A 19349-nucleotide genomic window follows, 5' to 3' on the forward strand; every position below is an offset into this window, starting at 1 on the left:
ACTGTTAATCTACATTTAATTTAGATTATTATTTTAATTACTAAGAAATGTAGAATTTAAATCACATTCATTCATGTTTTCCTCAGATATTCGATGTCTATGATTTTCGATGATTTTAAGATTTTCTTATCAGAGTATTCAATTTTAATGTAGTTAAATTTTATAAGAGACAATTAAGAACATTCAGAAATAAAGTGTCACGTATTTTTATTAAACGACGAATGACGAAAAACGACCGAATCGCGGACGAAGTCGCGGGCAACAGCTAGTAATAAATAAAATTCCATATAAGCTGTGAACAAAGACACCTTAGCTGTATAATATAACCAATTCGTATATTTCGATACATTTCCTTAGTTTTTCTTTCCTAAAAAGGCAATTGTTTGAGTTATTTATGATGTTATAAAACCTTTTTCGACAACGTCATATTGGAACTGGCAGTTTATAAAAGAGAAAAGAAAAAATCAGTAGCTATGGCATAAGCATACCTAGACAATGTTCCAATTCTTAATTTAAATAGCTCAAAAGAAATGCGCGCCTTTTTACATAAAAGGCGCCAATGAGCAAACGTACAAGTACTTTTTAGTAACATGTATATATCGATTAAGGACGTGTACACAGTACACACAGACATAATTTACCGCCATCACTATAAAGATTAAATTGATATTGTCGTATAGAAATGTCCGTATAAATTTATAAATGTCACGGGAGTGTTTCAGTGGGTTTTTTTGTGGTTATAGTTTTTCGAAAATGTCAATAAGGGTGCGTGTATATGATGTGAAATGGATAGTGGGAGACGTCATATTCTCAGATATGATGAACTCAAATAAAAACTTATGTTTTTTGGGAATGTAGATTAAAATTATTATAAAATAAAATATATTGTATGAAATGAATGACTTATTTTAATATGCATTTCCTGTTCGACATGGGAAATAAAAAAAATTATATCTCAAAAAATTATTTAAAAATTTTTGAAGATCATGAATTGCGCGTTTCGTTTCGGTATTGTGAAATAAGTTTATTAAGCCCAATTATTACATTGAATGCATATAAAATGTGTCGAATAAAATAATATTGAAATGACTACGTGACAAGAGCAATGTATAAAGTTTTATAATTAATCAATGTAATTATAATAATTGATACACTTCTGCAGTGGCCTTTGTAGGGAGAAAGGTTCGCATTTTCTATAGAGACTGTTTTGTGGTTAACATTTAAAGTTCTAAGTAGAGTAAATTCTGTGAATAAATGCGAAATACTTAAATGGTATTGCGAAATATTGCAAACTAGCAGTGCCCTGCTGTTTTACCCGCAGTGCTCCGTCCGCTCCTGTTGGTCTTAGCGTGATGATATAATATAGCCTTCCTCAATAAATAGGCTATCTTACACCGAAATATTTTTTTCAAATTGGACCAGTAGGTAGTTCCTGAGGTTAGCGCGTTCAAACAAACAAACTCTTCAGCTTTATAATATTAGTGTAGATTTGAATTTTTAGGCTAAACATCATTTACGATCAATAAGGGCGTAGCGTGAATGAAAAATCTTACGAAAGTATCAACTGATATTTGTTTTTCAAAGCACACAAAATTGTATTTGTGAACTAGTACATAGATAAAACGTATTAAAAATCATTCACGACGTTTACAAATAAACTTGTAACAAGAAAAACTAGGTCTATTAATGGATATTTCGAGTGAGCAATAAAAATTAAATGTCACGCACCAGTGTGAACGCGCCCTAAGGATGACAGGACGAGTTTTAACATATGTTGCGATCCTTAGTAGCTAAGTGATCGAAACGGTGAAGACACGTACAGTAAGCGCTGCAATTAGCGAAGGGTAAGAGTGATTATTATTTGGAAGTAGGATAGTTGGTTCTTAGTGCAAGTATTACTAGTAGGTACCAGAACCCAGAACTAGTCTAAAGGGGTTTGGGCTAGTGGCGTCGTGATGACATTTCGCGGCCAGTGATGAAACTTGTCAGAAAAATCTTATAATAAATCATCTAGATAAGGTCGCCTCGAAGAAATCGCTTTTAAGCGATAAGGCCGCCAAATTGTACATTTATTTTAAGTTACATATCGTTTCTGTTAATTCTGTTTTTGTATGCATTGTACAATAAAGTGTTTTCTATTCTATTCTATTCTAGAGTCTAGGTAAATGAATAATACAAAACCAAATATCTCTGTTCCTAATATGTTTCGAGATTTGTGTCGATAATAACTTTTGCTTACAATATATTCCTCTTTCAAAATATCCAAGTTTCATCACTGGCCGCAAAAGTTCATCACGACGCCAACTTTACCCAAACCCCTTTGTATTGTCGAGCTTTTTACAAGCTTTTAGTTATCATTCCCTGTAGGTATAGAAGAATTGAAATACTTGCTTCATCTGCAAGAAAAAAGGCATAGAATTCTGATCTTCCAATGTTGGTTTGTCAATCAGTCAGTTAACGATTTTTATTGATGTGACGTTAAAGATGGGCTGAATATTTATTTAATCTAATCAAGTGTGATTTCCCGTTTTTATTAGGTTTCATGAACCTTGATCTTTTCAGTGATGAACCTTCACGCTAACTACTACGCTAAAGATAAGAATCATGATTAACACGATTTATTTTTAATTTTATTACAATTTCAAATTTGCCTGTTTATTGTTATTTTTACGACATTCTAATTCAAGCAGCTCGTTGTGTTTGATGATGAAATTGAGAGTTTTCTTCTATCGAGAAGATTTTATAGATTACTGTATACTTTTACTAGATATTAGACTGTTTTATATATTTACTAGATTTCCGCCCGCGGCTTCGCCGCGTTTTCAAAGGAAAACCCGCATAGTTCCCGTTCCCATGGGATTTCCGGGATAAAACCTATCCTATGTGTTAATCCAAGTTACCCTCTATATGTGTGCTAAATTTCATTGTAATCGGTTCAGTAGTTTTTACGTGAAAGAGTAACAAACATCCATACATCCATACATCCATACATCCATACATCCATACAAACTTTCGCCTTTATAATAGTATTAAGATTCGAAAAAGTTTTATGATAGAGTGAAAACCTTTGAATTTCACAATATTATCCAAACACATAAATTATAAGGAAGATAAAAAATCCGCGGAAGGAATCAGCGCTGAATTGACGTTTATTATTTTCGTTATTTATTGAGTTAAAATTACATTTTTATTAATTAACCACATTCTTGTTCATTCGCAGCAGTTTTTTGGTTATTTCATTTATTAATAAGCTAGCAATTATGTACAAAAATCTTTATATATAAAAATGAATCGCAAAATGTGTTGGTAAGCGCATAACTCGAGAACGGCTGAACCGATTTCGATAATTCTTTTTTTATTATATTCCTTGAAGTACGAGGATGGTTCTTATGTAGAGAAAACGTAAATATGTACCACGGGCGAAGCCGGGGCGGACCGCTAGTAGTATATATAATAAATGACGGATTCCGTGCTGATAATGTATTTTCACAGAAAAATAATTTACTTATAAAATGTAGCCTATTAGTTTATGTTTAACATAAATACAAAATAACTTAACCGTGATGGAATAAATAATGTTTTCATCATTTTCCAAAGGTTATTTATATCTTTCGTGATCGATATATTTCTATTCCAAAAAAATTTCTCATTTATAAAGCATTTGAATGCTACGAAATAAAACACCAAATACCTCTTACGCAGTTTTGTCTTATCCGGGACCGACCGTCCTTGCTCGAAAATTCAGTACATCAGTAAACTGCAGTAAACACGTACTTATATTAAGGTACCCCAGGGGCAGTATTATGACCTCTTGGTTCCAGGTAGTTTATACCGTGAATTGAACTGGCCAGTTCATATTATGATCGCAATAACCAGCCATGGTTAATTATGGTATTATATGAATTTGCCAGTCAGTTCAATACACGGCGTAAACTGACTGGGAATAAGAGGTCATAATGCGGCCCTTGACCGAATTTTCTTTACCTTACCTTATACAATTTAGGATAGTAACCTTCTTCTAATCATCCATTAATAAGCTATTAATAAAAACAAGCACGTTGTTTATCTGTCAAGTTATAAAATATAGAGTACTAGATTTCCACCCGCGGCTCTGCCCGCGTTTTCAAAGGAAAACCCGCATAGTTCCCGTTCCCGTGGGATTTCTGGGATATGACCTATCCTATGTGTTAATCCAAGTTACCGTCTATATGTGTGCAAAAGTTCATTGTAATCGGTTCAGAAATATTTGCGTGAAAGAGTAACAAACACACACACATCCTCACAAACTTTCGTATCTATAATATTAGTAGGGTTTTACCTTCCCGTGCTGTAAAGGTACAATTACAAGGTCCAAAAATGATTGTCACATCAAGGATTTACATATTTTAATATGAAGTTTTTATTAATACATATATATAATTTTTGAGTAAACTCATGTAAGATTTTCTTTAATTACATGTAAAAATAACTTTTACTTACTAAAGTAATATTTAGACTATTTGTGCTATCTTCATTATGTTATCGATAGTGTAATTTTTTTTTCAGTTAAATAGTACATAAGAATGATTTATATGCTATTTATAGCGTGAAGTAACCTTGATTTGTTCGCAGAAAAATAGAGTTCAACGGCAAACAAACAAAATTTAACAGATTTTAATACTTCGTAAGCTCTGTCCGTACATCAACTAATATAAAACGCAGTCTTTGTTACTTAGGATGATATATTTATTTATAGCTTTATTTAGGTGATTTTTTTTAGAATCGTAGCTCATTTTACTACAACAAACTCACAAACGAACTATTTGTCCTACCTCTACATTACGTAAACCCTAAAAAAAGAACCACATAGCGCAAAAAATCGATATCAAACGCGTGGTTTCATCGAGACATTGAAAAAATTCGATTTTCCCTTTCATTCGAACTTGACCCGTGATGCGCGGTCGTTGACCGCACGGAGATGCGTCAGCCATTGATACACACACATGCATACGTAGGTATATATGAGTGTGTTAGAGGTTTTGTTTTGTCGTCACTTGATAGATGACGTTGCGTCATTGTGCTGTTAGATGTGACGTGGTGTTAGATACAAATGTGTGTATGTCTGTTTTGATGTACAGAATGAAGAATACGGTTTTGATGAGAATTTTACTGGGATATAGCTCTATTATTTTTTGTTGTGTTAATGTACAAAATAGCGGATTAGATATTGATGGGATTTTTACTGGCATGTAGCTCCTATCATGAGCAAGTTTTAGTGCTGTTTTTAGAAAATTCATTCTTTAAAATTAAATTTTATACGCACACACACACACATTGTAAATACATGTGTGTATCTACACACATGTATTTACAACTTGAACTTGAAAGAACGGTATAGCAAAAACGAAACATATAGGTACACTCCAAATATGTAAATCAAAATATTCATTATCATAATATATGATGAGTATGATTCATGGTGATGACATTTGGTAAATTCTACACTTGATGAAAGACATGTTATAAACATATCATCTGCCAAAAAATTAATAGATATTCGAATAAGGGAATTTCGATGATACTAACATAAAACAATAATTATTTATTTTTATTTTCAATAGGAAATAAACATTTTACGTCAATAAAATATATCTTCTTGCAAGACCGAAAGATAACTCAATTATATCTATACAAAGGCTATTTAGAACATCAATTGATCGGAACGGTAAAGAAACCACGAAAAGAAAGACTTATGTAATACTTTTTAGCACTGCTAGACAGTTGGTACATAATTAAATTTGTAAAACGTTTGATGTCATTCGGAAGGTGAATGTTAAATAGTTGCAAGTTTTCAATTGTTACAATGCTATTGTGAATTGTGTGATGTTTTCAATTACTTAACTTACTAATACTATAAAGAGGAATGATTTTTGTGTTTTTTATATTGTACTAGCTTTCCGCCCGCGGCTTCGCCCGCGTTTTCGAAGAAAAACCCGTTCCCGTAGGATTTCCGGGATAAAAGTATAAAACCTATCCTATGTCCTTTCTCGGGTATCAAAATATCTCTATACCAAATTTCATGCAAATTGGTTCAGTAGTTAAGGCGTGATTGAGTAACAGACAGACAGACAGAGTTACTTTCGCATTTATATGGATTGTGACACGATTTTTCATCGTTTGTGAAGGGAATTTGTTTAGACATGTAGGAGAAGACGAACTGTTCCTACCCCTAAGATATTTCTTTTTTCTGATTTTTTAGTTAACATAGAAAAGTTAACTATTGTATTACTGCTAATGGTTTACTAAGTCCTCTAAATCAACAAGAGAATTTTTGTAAAGAAACTTAAACATATTATAAATCACGTAGCTCATAATTTACCTGATTGTAAATTAATATCCCTAACAGTTCTATAAAAATCACTTGTAGTTTTTTCCATATTCATTAGTTATACAAGACCTTTTTAAAAATTTATCTCTAAGAGTCCTATGAAATTCCCGTAAATAGTTTTTACATACAGAACTCACTCATTCACATCTCTAAAGTCTAAACTCACAATGCGCACTAAAAACTGGCGAATTGCACAACGCGTTGCGCAAACGCATCATTGTTATGAACAAACGCATTGTATGTATGTTTGTTACGTGACATGTGTGTTGTATATGTATATATATACTAGTTAGTTACGTGTGTTTGTAATTTAGACTAATGATAGTGCGTACTTTTATTGAAATTAACTCTACGCCCGCAGTTCAAACATTTATTTAGTCAATTAGACTTCTTCTTTGAATCGTCATAATATAGTTTTACCAGTTAGGTTTTGCTTGTACTCAGATTATAGGATATTTATTTATCTATTAATAAATCCAGATAGTAAGGAGTTTGTTTGATTAGGGACTTACTGGATTGTCGGGAAAAATATTTTTTCGTTTAGATAAATGTATGATACTGTAATGAATGAATAATATTGCAAGTATATTTATTTTAATATCAGACATAGTTACGTTGGTCAGCCAAAAAAATTATGAACTATCTCTTGGTCAAATTTAATCTTGTACCTACACTTCAGCTGTTACCAGTGATCGCGAAACAAAAAGTGTAGAAAAAGTCCTATAGAACATTCCTTCAAGATTAAAACTAAGTTACGATACAAATAATTTATTAAAATTAGCTTCTTTCAAATTATAATACCTACCGCTGATATTTTCACATATCTACATCGTAGTGTATGTTCTAGAAAGCTATCTTTCTTTCTTATTTCATACGGTACGATCGCTTTAAAAGATGAAAGATTAAACCAACGATTGAATGATTTGCCGTGATATTGTAACAGGCACTCAACTTTCGCATTTAACCGACTTATAAAAAAGAGGTTATACATTAACTAAATAGGTATAAAATCAAACACATAATATGAAGATAATAACTGTTTTAATTTGGGTATGATTTGTTTAATACAATATAGATTTTTAATGAGATTTGTAGAGAAAAGCAGGTGGTAGAGCTTTGAAAATATAATTAACTAGCGGTCCGCCCCGGCTTCGCCCGTGGTACATATTTACCTTTTCTCTACATAAGAACCATCCTCGTACTTCAAGGAATATAATAAAAAAAGAATTATCGAAATCGGTTCAGCCGTTCTCAAATTATGCGCTTACCAACACATTTTGGGATTCATTTTTATATTTTTACTAGCGGTCCGCCCCGGCTTCGCCCGTGGTACATGTTTACGTTTTCTTTACATAAGAACCATCCTCGTACTTCAAGGAATATAATAAAAAAAGAATTATCGAAATCGGTTCAGCCGTTCTCGAGTTATGCGCTTACCAACACATTTTGGGATTCATATTATAGAAGATATAGCCGGGGCGGACCGCTAGTTTATAGATAAGATAAGAAGAAATAACTGTTAAATCTTTATTTAATTACGATAGTCTAAAAAATACGATCTTAATTTCTATGTCCAATGTATGGATATTATAAACAGAACTTTGCTTATAATGTTAATTCTCAAATATTTATATGCATTTTTTTGAGCTGTTAATCAAAACGGAAGCAACAAATTAGCATTGACTATTTATTTATATCTACGACAAAAATCGTATTTAGTTATAATTTTATATAGACTATAATTACGCATAATACTGTTTAAAGTTTCGTATTTAATCAAATTTTTATATACATATTTAGTTCTGAATTGTCTTCATATAAACCCACATCATTACAGGTCATCAGGTTTCCCGTATCATTAAAAATATCAATTACAAGCGATTAGTAATAAAATTGCAAACATTTCAAGTATCAAAATTATTAATTAAATTCCAATATACTGGATCTATAATACTTGGTACTTGCAATATTAACGACGAGGTTCAATCAACTCAATGAAACTATGTAGTAACTACCTAATTTTAGATCCTGCTCATGGTCAATAAAAAAATGTATGAAAACACACTTCCTAGTAGCTTTTTTGTATGTGTGTTTGTTTTTTACTTAATTTATGTGTTAGCTTTTCGCCTGCGTTTTTAAAGAAAAACCCGCATTCCCTTTCCCGAGGGATTTCCGAGATGAAACCTATCCTATGTGTTAATCTATGTTGCCCTGTATATGTGTGCTAATTTTCATAGTAATCGGTTCAGTAGTATTTGCGTGAAAGTAACAAACATACATACACATTCATCCATCCTTACAACTTTTGCATTTATTATATTAGTAGAATTAGTAGGATAGGATAATATGAGCGATTCGAAAATTATTGTGGTAATTCAAGTAACTTTTAAAGTTAATTATAATATCTTTGTATGGAGTATTGCGAAATGTAATACGTATTAAGTATGTGAAATGGAATGATGTGAGTTATCAAAGTAATTTATGTTTTTCTTACACTATGATCTTTTAATAAATGATAAATAATATTAATTTAATTTAATGTTAAGTGTAATATTTCCTGATACAATTCTCATATATTTTTATACGGTTTTGTATTAATAAAGTTGTCCATACAGCGAACAAAGAAACATAATTTCTTAGAATTATTGCGCTGTTAATAATTTTAATCGGCTTTTTATAGGCCTTTTCATAGTCCAATTCAAGGTGAGACGTTTTATGTACTATATACTTCCGCTTATATTCGTAAGTAATGGCCAATTATTTTTGTAATTGCTCTATTTATATAGATTTGGTTGCAAATGTCAGGTTGGCATTTAGAATAATTTATTTATGCAAGTCAAATGACATTTGCGCGTAATTGCGACAGGATGTAGGGCTGTATTAATTATTATTATGTGTAGATAGTGTTTGAAGGTTTTTTGTTGGCCTCAGTTTTTGTTGATTGATCGTTTGTTTTGTTAAATCGATCGAGACAAGTGAGTCACTTAGGTGTTTTTAATGTACAGATATATTGTTTGATTTGTGTTTTTAAATTATAAATGTTTATAGAAATGTGTTATTATAAAACAAAGTTATTTGACGTTTGGAAAAAAGGGGAAATTGAAAGACAATATGTATAAATTACTATTTCATTTATTCACACATCCTCGCCTCTGTATTTCTGTACAAAAATTTACATTTAAATAAAAACATTCCGAAGTTGAGTATTAGGAAAAAATTTTTTGGCTAGAAGTTTATCACAGTTTACCATGCGTGCGCGAGACCGTGGGGGAGACCGTGGGCGAGACCGTGCGCCGCGTACGCGACTTGAGCGTGGACCACTGGGGCGGGGTGGGTCTGGGAGAGAGACTGGCTAGCTACGGAGTGGGAGCCACCGTACGCAGCGAGGGCGGGGGCGGCGTAAGCACCGTGCGCGAGCGCAGGGGCGGCGTACGCGGCGTGGCCGTAGGCGGGCGCGGAGTACGCGGCCACGGGAGCGGCGGCGATGACGGGTGCGGCGTGGCCGACCAGCTGACGGGCTACGTTGGGAGCGACTCCGGCGGCGGCACCGTCAATCTGGGCCTGGGCGGTCTGGGCGGCGTCAACCGCTTGCCATGCGTGGTCTTCGGCGGCGTTCACGGCCTGTCCTTGGACTTCGGAAGCCTGGTCGTGGTATTCGCGGGCGGCGTCAACGGCGGCGCGGGCGTGGTCGGTCGCTTCGACGTGAGCGTCGATGGCGGCGCCTTGCAGGTCACCGGGGGGGATGGTGGGGGCGACGGCGTGGGCAACGGCCAAGGGAGCAGCGTGAGCTACAGCCAAGGGCGCAGCGTGGGCCACTGCGTAGGGCGCGGCATGGCCGTAGGCCAAGCCGTGGGCGTAGGGTGCGGCCAGCAGGGCGCCGGAAGGCGCGGCTGCGGCGCAGGCGAGGACGGCGGCGGCAACAATCTGCGGAAAGAAAGAATCCGGTTATCGATAATCCGTTTGCACAACACTAGATCACAACCACTGTTCACGTCACGATTTGAAACTAACCAGAAATCTCATCGTGCACTTCTGTTGTAGACTGCTCGATAGCTACTGATTGCTCTCATTTCGTTAGCGCGGCTTTTTATACTCGCACACCGCGTGGTGTGAAACGGAACGCGCTTGAAAAAAGTAAGTGGTCGCTCTCAAGGGCGGGAAGGGTGCAGGAAGCGTGGTCATTTTGACATACGCGTGTACGAATTTTGAATTTGACCGCGGGCGTAGACGGCCAGTGTCGTTTACTTTTTTTAAAGCTAAAGCAACAACGCATACAGCCAAATTTGACAGGGAACAACCGGGAAAGGTTTCATGTATCCCTTTTATTAAATTATACAATCTGTGACACATATTACGCGGTAGTCTATAAGATAGGATGATTAGCGATACGTCAAAGATTACATTAGCATCGCATTAGTCGATATATCAACTATGGGAAATTAAAAACGAGATTTTATTTGCATTTGTTATATTGTGTAGTGATTACATCCTGTGACCTAAATTCGTTTTGCAATAAATTCCTAACTAGTTTGAGCTGGGCGTAACAAGTATGTACCAACACGGATTAAATAATATAACAGCAATTGGTTTATTTAGAACTGCTAAATTGTATATTAGCACGAACAGTTTGATTGTTTTAATTTACGGTGTTCGAATTAAATAACTGTATAGTTTATTATTAATAAACTAAGTATTACTCCCGATATCGTCTGCGTAAATCCGGTATAAATTTTATAATTTTTATTCAACTTTAAATCTATCTGCATACGACTTGTTCAATATTGTTCATCTGATTTGTAGTAATTGAATCTTATAGACTTCATTATTTTAAATTTTTTTAGGAGTATGATTTAGGGCCGATTTTTCAATGCTTGGTTAAAAACTTATCCGTCCAATAAAGTATTACACGATAATATTAAAATGTCACGTAAACTGTCAAATACGGGCAATTAGAATACGTTTTGAAAATGGTATTTTATACATTATTCGACGAATAAGATTTAACCAAGGATTGAAAAATCAGCCCTAAGTAAACATAATTGAAAAGGGGAAAAGGTTGTACATTAACCTCTTTTGTGATATAACATAGTATTTAAAAGATTTTCCCTACATATACTAACTTATGTAATAGCATGGATAACAAGAAGCATTGTTTTGTCATAATAGGTAAGTTTGTGTGAAAATATTAGGAATTATCTATTTTGTTACAAAGGTGATTCGACACATATAATTTATTGGAAACTGCGGGAAATATTTTTAATATGACAATGAAGTGTTTAAACCCATTTTATTCTTTATAGAGAGCATTTTGAATGTGTCTATTGTATGAACAGAAATATGTTTACAATAAGGCTATACGTATCTATAAAAATATAGGTTCTATCTTTGTTGTAGTTTTTGATGAAATTCTTGAATAGTATTTGATAAAACAAACCAAGTAATTTATATGTACTTAATAGAATATCAAAAAATCTTTCGCTGTTAGATAAGACGCTAAGACCAACAGGAGCGGAGCACTGCGGGTAAAACCGCGGGGCGCAGCTAGTTAAGTATAAACAGTAGACTATACAATTATACATTGAATGTGGATATAAAACCATGCAATTTATAGAAATGAGAGATAGGTAGGTTTTAATGAAAATATATATTACGGTGTCGACAGGAGGTAACATCATTACATGTCATAATATGTAGGTCTAATTATTAAGTAACTAACATACAGATACATTACTATATCTAGATCTTGGCATTTACCTATTTTATATTAAATTTCATGAATATAATAAATTTGGTTTCGTATGTGTATATCATATAACACAAAAACTACTGAACCGATTTCGTTGCTATTAACGTGCAGATGAAGTTGCCCTAAATAACTTCGGAGCTTCTATTATCCATACTAATATTATAAATGCGAAAGTAACTCTGTCTGTCTGTCTGTTACTCAATCACGCCTTAACTACTGAACCAATTTGCATTAAATTTGGTATATAGATATTTTGATACCCGAGAAAGGACATAGGATAGGTTTTATCCCGGAAATCCTACGAGAGCGGGTTTTTCTTTGAAAACGCGGGCGAAGCCGCGGCCGGAAAGCTAGTATAAAATAATTATTTAAATTGTATGAAGGCATAACGATTAGGCTCTTAAATAATATGAGCAGACAAGTTTAGAAAGCGTAGGTGGTGCAAAGTAAATTACATTTGTTCTTTGTTATAACTTTTCTTAAATGGAAACAGTGATTTAATCAGTCGTGAGCTTTTTTAAATACAACAAAAAAATTCATGAAATTATCTTAAATCCTACTTATTGTGTCTATTTAAGTGTCTGTCAGTCAATTACACAGAAACGGCTAGACAGCTAATCATATATGAATTAACACACATAAAGCATTAATAATATGTAGTTTACATAAATTTATTGCAATTTAATGAACAATTTCATAAATAATTGGAATTTTATGTATTTTATACGGCTATCTTTACCCATAACAAATTATTATTAATAATAACAAAAAAAAATATTGAAATCGAGCACTCAAAAGCTCACACAAATCGTTATATTGACCTTCAATTATGTACTCAGTGTATTTACACATCGTATCCCATACTCTAAATGTAGGTTAGCAAAGAACAAAGGATAGTGTGCTCTGTTATTATGGTAATATGAGTGATAATTGCGTAGCAATATTTGCTTGATGGTGACCAGCGTGTCGTGACCCATAGGTTTTGTATGTGTGCGTGAGGTGAAGATAGTTTTGGTTGAATGAAATTGAAATTTGAGCTTTTATAATATTATGTAAAATTAGCTGTGCTGTGTGTCTTGGCATGATGATATATAACCTACTAGCTTTCCGCCCGCGGCTTCGCCCGCGTTTTCAGAGAAAAACTCGTTCCCGTAGGATTTCCGGGATAAAACCTATCCTATGTCCTTTCTCGGGTATCAAAATATCTCTATACCAAATTTCATGCAAATTGGTTCAGTAGTTCAGGCGTGATTGAGTAACAGACAGACAGACAGACAGAGTTACTTTCGCATTTATAATATTAGTATGGATATGTATATAGCCTTCTTCGATAAATGGGCTATCTAACACAAAAATAATTTTTCGTACAAACTCTTCGGCTTTATAATATCTTATCTTAATACTATTATAAAGCCGAAAGTTTGTAAGGATGTATGGATGTATGGATGTTTGGATGTTTTTTACTCTTTCACGTAAAAACTACTGAATCGATTACAATGAAATTTAGCACACATATAGAGGGTAACTTGGATTAACACATAGGATAGGTTTTATCCCGGAAATCCCACGGGAACGGGAACTATGCGGGTTTTCCTTTGAAAACGCGGGCGAAGCCGCGGGCGGAAATCTGGTATATATTATAAAGCTGAAGGAAGGAAATGGATGGTTGTAAACCTTACGTAGGAAATGTTTATTATTTATGAAGGTATTTTTTAATTAAATGTATTATGTAATATCTCCTCTTTTTAAAGTTGGTTAAGAAAAATGGAACTGGTCAAAACTATGTATGGTCAAAATTTTCATTTTTTACAGTTTTGTCAGTTTTTCAGTCGTAAAATAATACTTTAAAATCTATACTAATAAGCTGAAGAGTTTGTTTGTTTGTTTGTTTGAACGCGCTAATCTCCAGAACTACTGATCCGATTTGAAAAATACTTTCGGTGTTGGATAGCCCATTTATCAAGGAAGGCTATAGGCTAAATTATATCATCACGCGAAGACCAACAGAAGCGGAGCCACGCGGGTAAAACCGCGGAGCGCAACTAGTAGTTAATAAATAACAATTTAAGTTAATACGCGCGTAATGAAACGTAGTTTATTTTATTACATGCGTAGTTTGTAACTCGTTATTTTGTAAAAAACGCTCTAAAAATTATATTGATTTATAACTTTTAAAATCAATACTATAATTATATATCGATACAGTAATTCATGTGTCCTTCATAAAAAAACTGGCGTTTTCATAAGGAAATAGTCGTAATAACTATGTTTAGAATTATTTTAATTTATTATCTACTTGTTATGTTTTGTCAAAAGCATAGAAAGAAACACGGGGTTTCAGTTTTTCAAGTAAATTTTCATGTCCTTGAAGTAAATTTTTCAAGCAAATTTTCACGTTCATTGGAAAATGTTTGGAATATATTCGATTGATTGATTTCTTTCTTATTTTCATAATTATTCAATTTAATGTTTGCGCATTAATTTCCTTTTTATATTGCTTTATATTATTGCTTATACTCAACCTCTTCTTTCAACAAAATGATAGAAATTGAATAGAAACAAAAAAAAAATTGCGATTTTTTTCATTTTTAATTAATTACTTGGCTCTACATTGATAATTAACCTAACATTACATTTTAACTTAGCTATAACAAATTTAGGCTGACCAACACCCTAGATTACGTCTAGAAACCACCAGACAGGTCGAAATATCATCTTACAGTGTATGTGTGTTGAAACGAATCCACACCCGTGAGAATAGAGTGTCGTGACAAGCTGATGCTGATAAAATGTATATAATTGTTATATATGTAGTTTATGCACGGTTATTTCGAAACTATAAATATTTCTATACATACTAATATTATAAAGCTGAGAATTTGTTTGTACTTCGATAATCCGAGGAACCTGCACGGTCCAATTTTAAAAATTGCCCATTTATAGATTTATAGCTGCGCTTCGCGGTTTCACCCGCATAGCTCCGCTCCTGTTGGTCTTAGCGTAACAATATATAGTCTATAGCCTTCCTCGATAAATGGACTGTCTAACACCAAAAGAATTTTTCAAATCCGATCACTAGTTCCCGAGATTATCGCTTTCAAACAAACAAACTCTTCAGCTTTATAATATTAGTATGGATTATATTCTGGATATATAAAAATGAATCGCAAAATGTGTTGGTAAGCGCATAACTCGAGAACGGCTGAACCGATTTCGATAATTCTTTTTTTATTATATTCCTTGAAGTACGAGGATGGTTTTTATGTAGAGAAAACGTAAATATGTACCACGGGCGAAGCCGGGGTGGACTCTGGATAAAATTATGAAACATATCCTCAGAAATCACACAGTATAATTATATCAGCTAATATTATTAGATTGTTACGAGATGACATAAAAATATGAATAAAATAGCAGGAAACACCTAGTTACAAATATCTTATGGTCTAAGCCTTTCTAAGTCAAATCATTATAACTATACCGCCAAATATTTGCGTAATTTTAAAATGTTCTATTTTACGTAATTACTGTATAATTATCACCTTCACGCGTAACCTTAATTTAATTACGTGTACATAGACATTTTTAATTGTAGAGGTTTTATTAAGTGACCTCAAGTATGTGTAAGAAATATTTTGACACACTGTAAAATTTATGATTATTTCAAAAACGTAAAGAATTTATATATTATATAGGTACGTATATGATACATAGTTAAAAGTTAAACTATATTTAGAACAGCTGGAAGTAGCCTATATAACTCTCAAGCTTCATTACTATCTCCAGATACAACTATCATATAATAATTTAAAATTTAATGTTCTGTTGTTCTGAAGAAATACAAAAAAACAATCATACTTTCGCATTTACATAATATTAGAACATATAATATAATTATTAACTCCGCTCCGGCTTGGCACCCTGGCCCTCTACGTATGAAGAAATTATTGTTTGTATCATTTACAAACCCCCACACCACTACAGTCCACTAAAGAGGGCCTTCAGCCGACATTAACAATAATGCTGTCCTATATCGATAGGTACTTAATATTATAAAGCTGAAAAGTTTGTTTGTTTGAACGCGCTAACCTCAGGAACTACTTGGTCCGATTTGAAAAATTCTTTCGGTGTTAGATAGCCTATTTATCTAGGAAGCCTTATAGGCTATATATCATCAAGCTAAGACCAACAGGAGCGGATCTATGCGGGTAAAACCGCGAGGCAAAGCTAGTATTAGGATAAGGGTATTATAATATTATAGAAATATCATATCTTTAGTTACATTTATACCGGTTATATTCAAATATCACTTTAATTAATTATATTAGTATCATTTAGAAAAGTGAGAGTGAACAGTACAGTAATTCTGATCTTACTCCAGTCAGTCTAGACATTCAATTCACAATAATTCCAAAAGTTATCAAACTTCGGTCAAGTGAATGGTACATTGGGACGACAATAAATCCCATTTTGCAACCTTGTCCGCAGTCCGGAACTGCAATTAAATTATTTTTTGCTGTATGGTCCTGAAAAAAATTCCAAAAGTTCTGCAAACTTGGGGAAGTTTTCGATATAATATTTCATATCACGTATTAAATTTGCAACCAATCTCAGTGTACGGAACATCTTTTAATATTGAATATTAATGTTTTTTTTTTTTATTAAACTGAATGAGGTTGCAAATTTGTAAATGCACCAGAATAGATGTTTTCGAAGTTTGCAACCAAGTTCCAAAACTTTTGTAATTATTCCGAGACCACCTTACTCGAAAAAATGACCACGAATTAAAAATAATTATAAATAAACATGTTCCGGTCAACGAAAAAGGTTGCAAATTTATACAACCGTTCGGTATATATTTCCGATATCTGTGTTAAGTTTGCAGAACTTTTGGAATTTTTTTCACGACCATACAGCAAAAAATAATTTAATTGCAATTTTAACAATGTTCCGTACACTTAGATTGATTGCAAATTTAATACGTGATATGAAATATTATATCGAAAACTTCCCCAAGTTTGCAGAACTTTTGGAATTTTTTTCACGACCATACAGCAAAAAAATAATTTAATTGCAATTTTAACAATGTTCCGGACTGCGGACAAGGTTGCAAAATGAGATTTATTGTCGTCCCAATGTACCATTTACTTGACCGAAGTTTGAAAACTTTTGGAATTATTGTTAAATTCTCGATTTTCAATGTCGATTCTGACTGATCTATCTGCTTAAATCGAAAGTTACTTGTGGTGTAATGTTATGTTTATTTTAATTATATTAAAATTTGTATGTAGATGTTAATTATATAGTAAGAAACGGTGTGTTCATAACTTTTTTATTATGTTTATAGAAAGTTATAGTTTCTTTTGTTTTCATGTAAAATTAAAACGTTGTTCTTTATTTATAGTATCAGATGGTATATCAATGAATTTGAAACCTTAGCTGTTAATTTAATATTCATGTATTTGTATTTAAAAATTAATAAAATATGTATACTAATATTATAAAGAGGAAAGGTTTGTATGTATGTATGTATGTATGGTTGTCACGCATAAACTCTTGGACCAATTTTGATGAAATTTGGCACAGATAATCTTTAGACCCTGAGAAAGAACATAGGCTACCTTTTATTGCGAAATATGTACCACGGGCGAAGCCGGGGAGGACCGCTAGTTATTAATAATTCAAACTTTGCTGAAAAGTCACCTCTAGAAGGCGTAAGGAATTATTATTTTTCTCAACTTCCGAGCAAAGTACAAGTTGCTTAAGCAATTTATAAAATCGAATATAAAAAAATAAAAACAATATTTTATTCAATGTTGAACAAAAACACGTGATTTTTTATCTCAGTGAAAGCTGATCCTTATTAAATCACGTCGCGTTTTTTAGTGCAATGCGCGTGCGCAGTTACGTCACAAATTAGCTCTAATGAGATTGTCGTGTGCTGGGACGAATCTTTGATTAGGTTTTATAAGTTTCAAAGTAAAACAAAACAACTGTTGTTCTTTGTTCTTAGATGGAATAATGTACCTTTATTAGTTTTGTTTTAATATATTACACGTATGGTAAAGGCTTTATATGTATATCTATAGATACACTATATTAGAAAGAAAGAAAGAAAATATTAAAAGCTTCTTTGAGTAAGATTGATGTTAAACTTGTTTTTTTGGTTTATGTATAGAGGTTTCATATTCAATCGAGCCAAAAGTACTAGATGGATATTGATAAACTTGGCAGTTTTGTAGCTCATATGGATTGTTTTTCCAACGTAAAAGTATTCAATCCACGTCTTGCGATGATACATATATCGTTGCTTTACTATCGCAATGCGGATTTGTCGAATGTATGTTTCATCGCGATACGTGCAGTGGAACGCAAGTGAGAGCCGTAAGACTCAACCTTCCAATAGGTTTCATTTCAAGTGTCTGGTTTTCCTCGTGTGAGTAATAATAGAAAAGAAAAACCCATATAGTAATTAAATACTTTTTAACATGTATGCAGCATTATATTTAAACAATTTTTATACTTAAAGACTACTTAACAACCTAAATGCTATTAGGAATAGCATTTCACTGTAGAACTGATTTAAAAAAAATAGTCAGGGATTCGTTTAGTATTTTCTTTATCTTAATAGCCTTCCTAGATAAATGGGCTGTCTTACACCGAATTAATTTTTCAGATCAGACCAGTAGTTCCTGAGATTAGCGCGTTCAAACAAACAGACTCTTCAGCTTTATAATATTAGTATAGATAATGTAATTTATAGAACTATTCTGTGTACAGTTTATTTTCTTGGAGTGCCTTTCTAGCAACCGTATCTCGGTATCAATATTACGTTCCTAGTAATTTACGCCTGTTATTCGATATATATAGCAAATGGATATTCATGTCTCGATAGTTCATTGGCTTATGTTCAACTCGTTAATACATTTTCAAAATCATAAGCATTTAAAATTGTTAAAAGTGCAAAATCATTAGCATCTATTACTGGCTTTCCTCCCGCAGATTCGCCAGCTTTGTCTTATGTCTAATAAGTTATATGTTAAAAACTTCCTCTAAAATCAATCTATCTATTGAAGTAATCGCATCAGAAGCAGACGGAAGAAAGCGACTTTGTTTTAAATGTACTACCTCTATGTAGTGACAAATGAACAACACACAAAAAATGACACATAAGTTTCGAAATATTATAATTTAAAGCAATTGTAGACTATTGTAATTATTATTATTTGACAATTA

At 33.1% G+C, this 19349-nt stretch overlaps 2 protein-coding genes and 1 long non-coding RNA gene across 4 annotated transcripts in view; 1 reads left to right on the forward strand and 2 right to left on the reverse strand.

Moving 5' to 3' along the window:
• Nucleotides 1-19349, forward strand: part of Rbcn-3B (WD repeat-containing protein Rbcn-3B) — a 128084-nt gene that overhangs the window by 82670 nt on the left and 26065 nt on the right. The gene's annotated exons all lie outside the window — the stretch shown is intronic.
• On the reverse strand, nucleotides 9482-10515 carry LOC149476245 (uncharacterized). The gene is made up of 2 exons (XM_089712340.1): nucleotides 10379-10515; nucleotides 9482-10291 (listed from the first exon to the last, which is right to left on the reverse strand). Exons 1-2 carry the CDS (start codon nucleotides 10388-10390, stop codon nucleotides 9611-9613), a joined length of 693 nt encoding a protein of 230 aa, XP_089568466.1. The 5' UTR covers nucleotides 10391-10515; the 3' UTR covers nucleotides 9482-9610.
• The window catches only part of LOC149476246 (uncharacterized), a 134028-nt gene continuing 131513 nt past the window's right edge, over nucleotides 16835-19349 (reverse strand). The window contains exon 2 of the long non-coding RNA XR_016317882.1: nucleotides 16835-17334. This is a non-coding gene — a long non-coding RNA (uncharacterized LOC149476246). The remainder of the gene's footprint in view (nucleotides 17335-19349) is intronic.

The sequence above is a fragment of the Colias philodice genome, chromosome 28 (genome assembly GCF_061535455.1).
Source record: "Colias philodice isolate Cphi_HAF_F1 chromosome 28, ilColPhil1 Martin Lab GWU primary, whole genome shotgun sequence".
Taxonomy (NCBI): domain Eukaryota; kingdom Metazoa; phylum Arthropoda; class Insecta; order Lepidoptera; family Pieridae; genus Colias; species Colias philodice.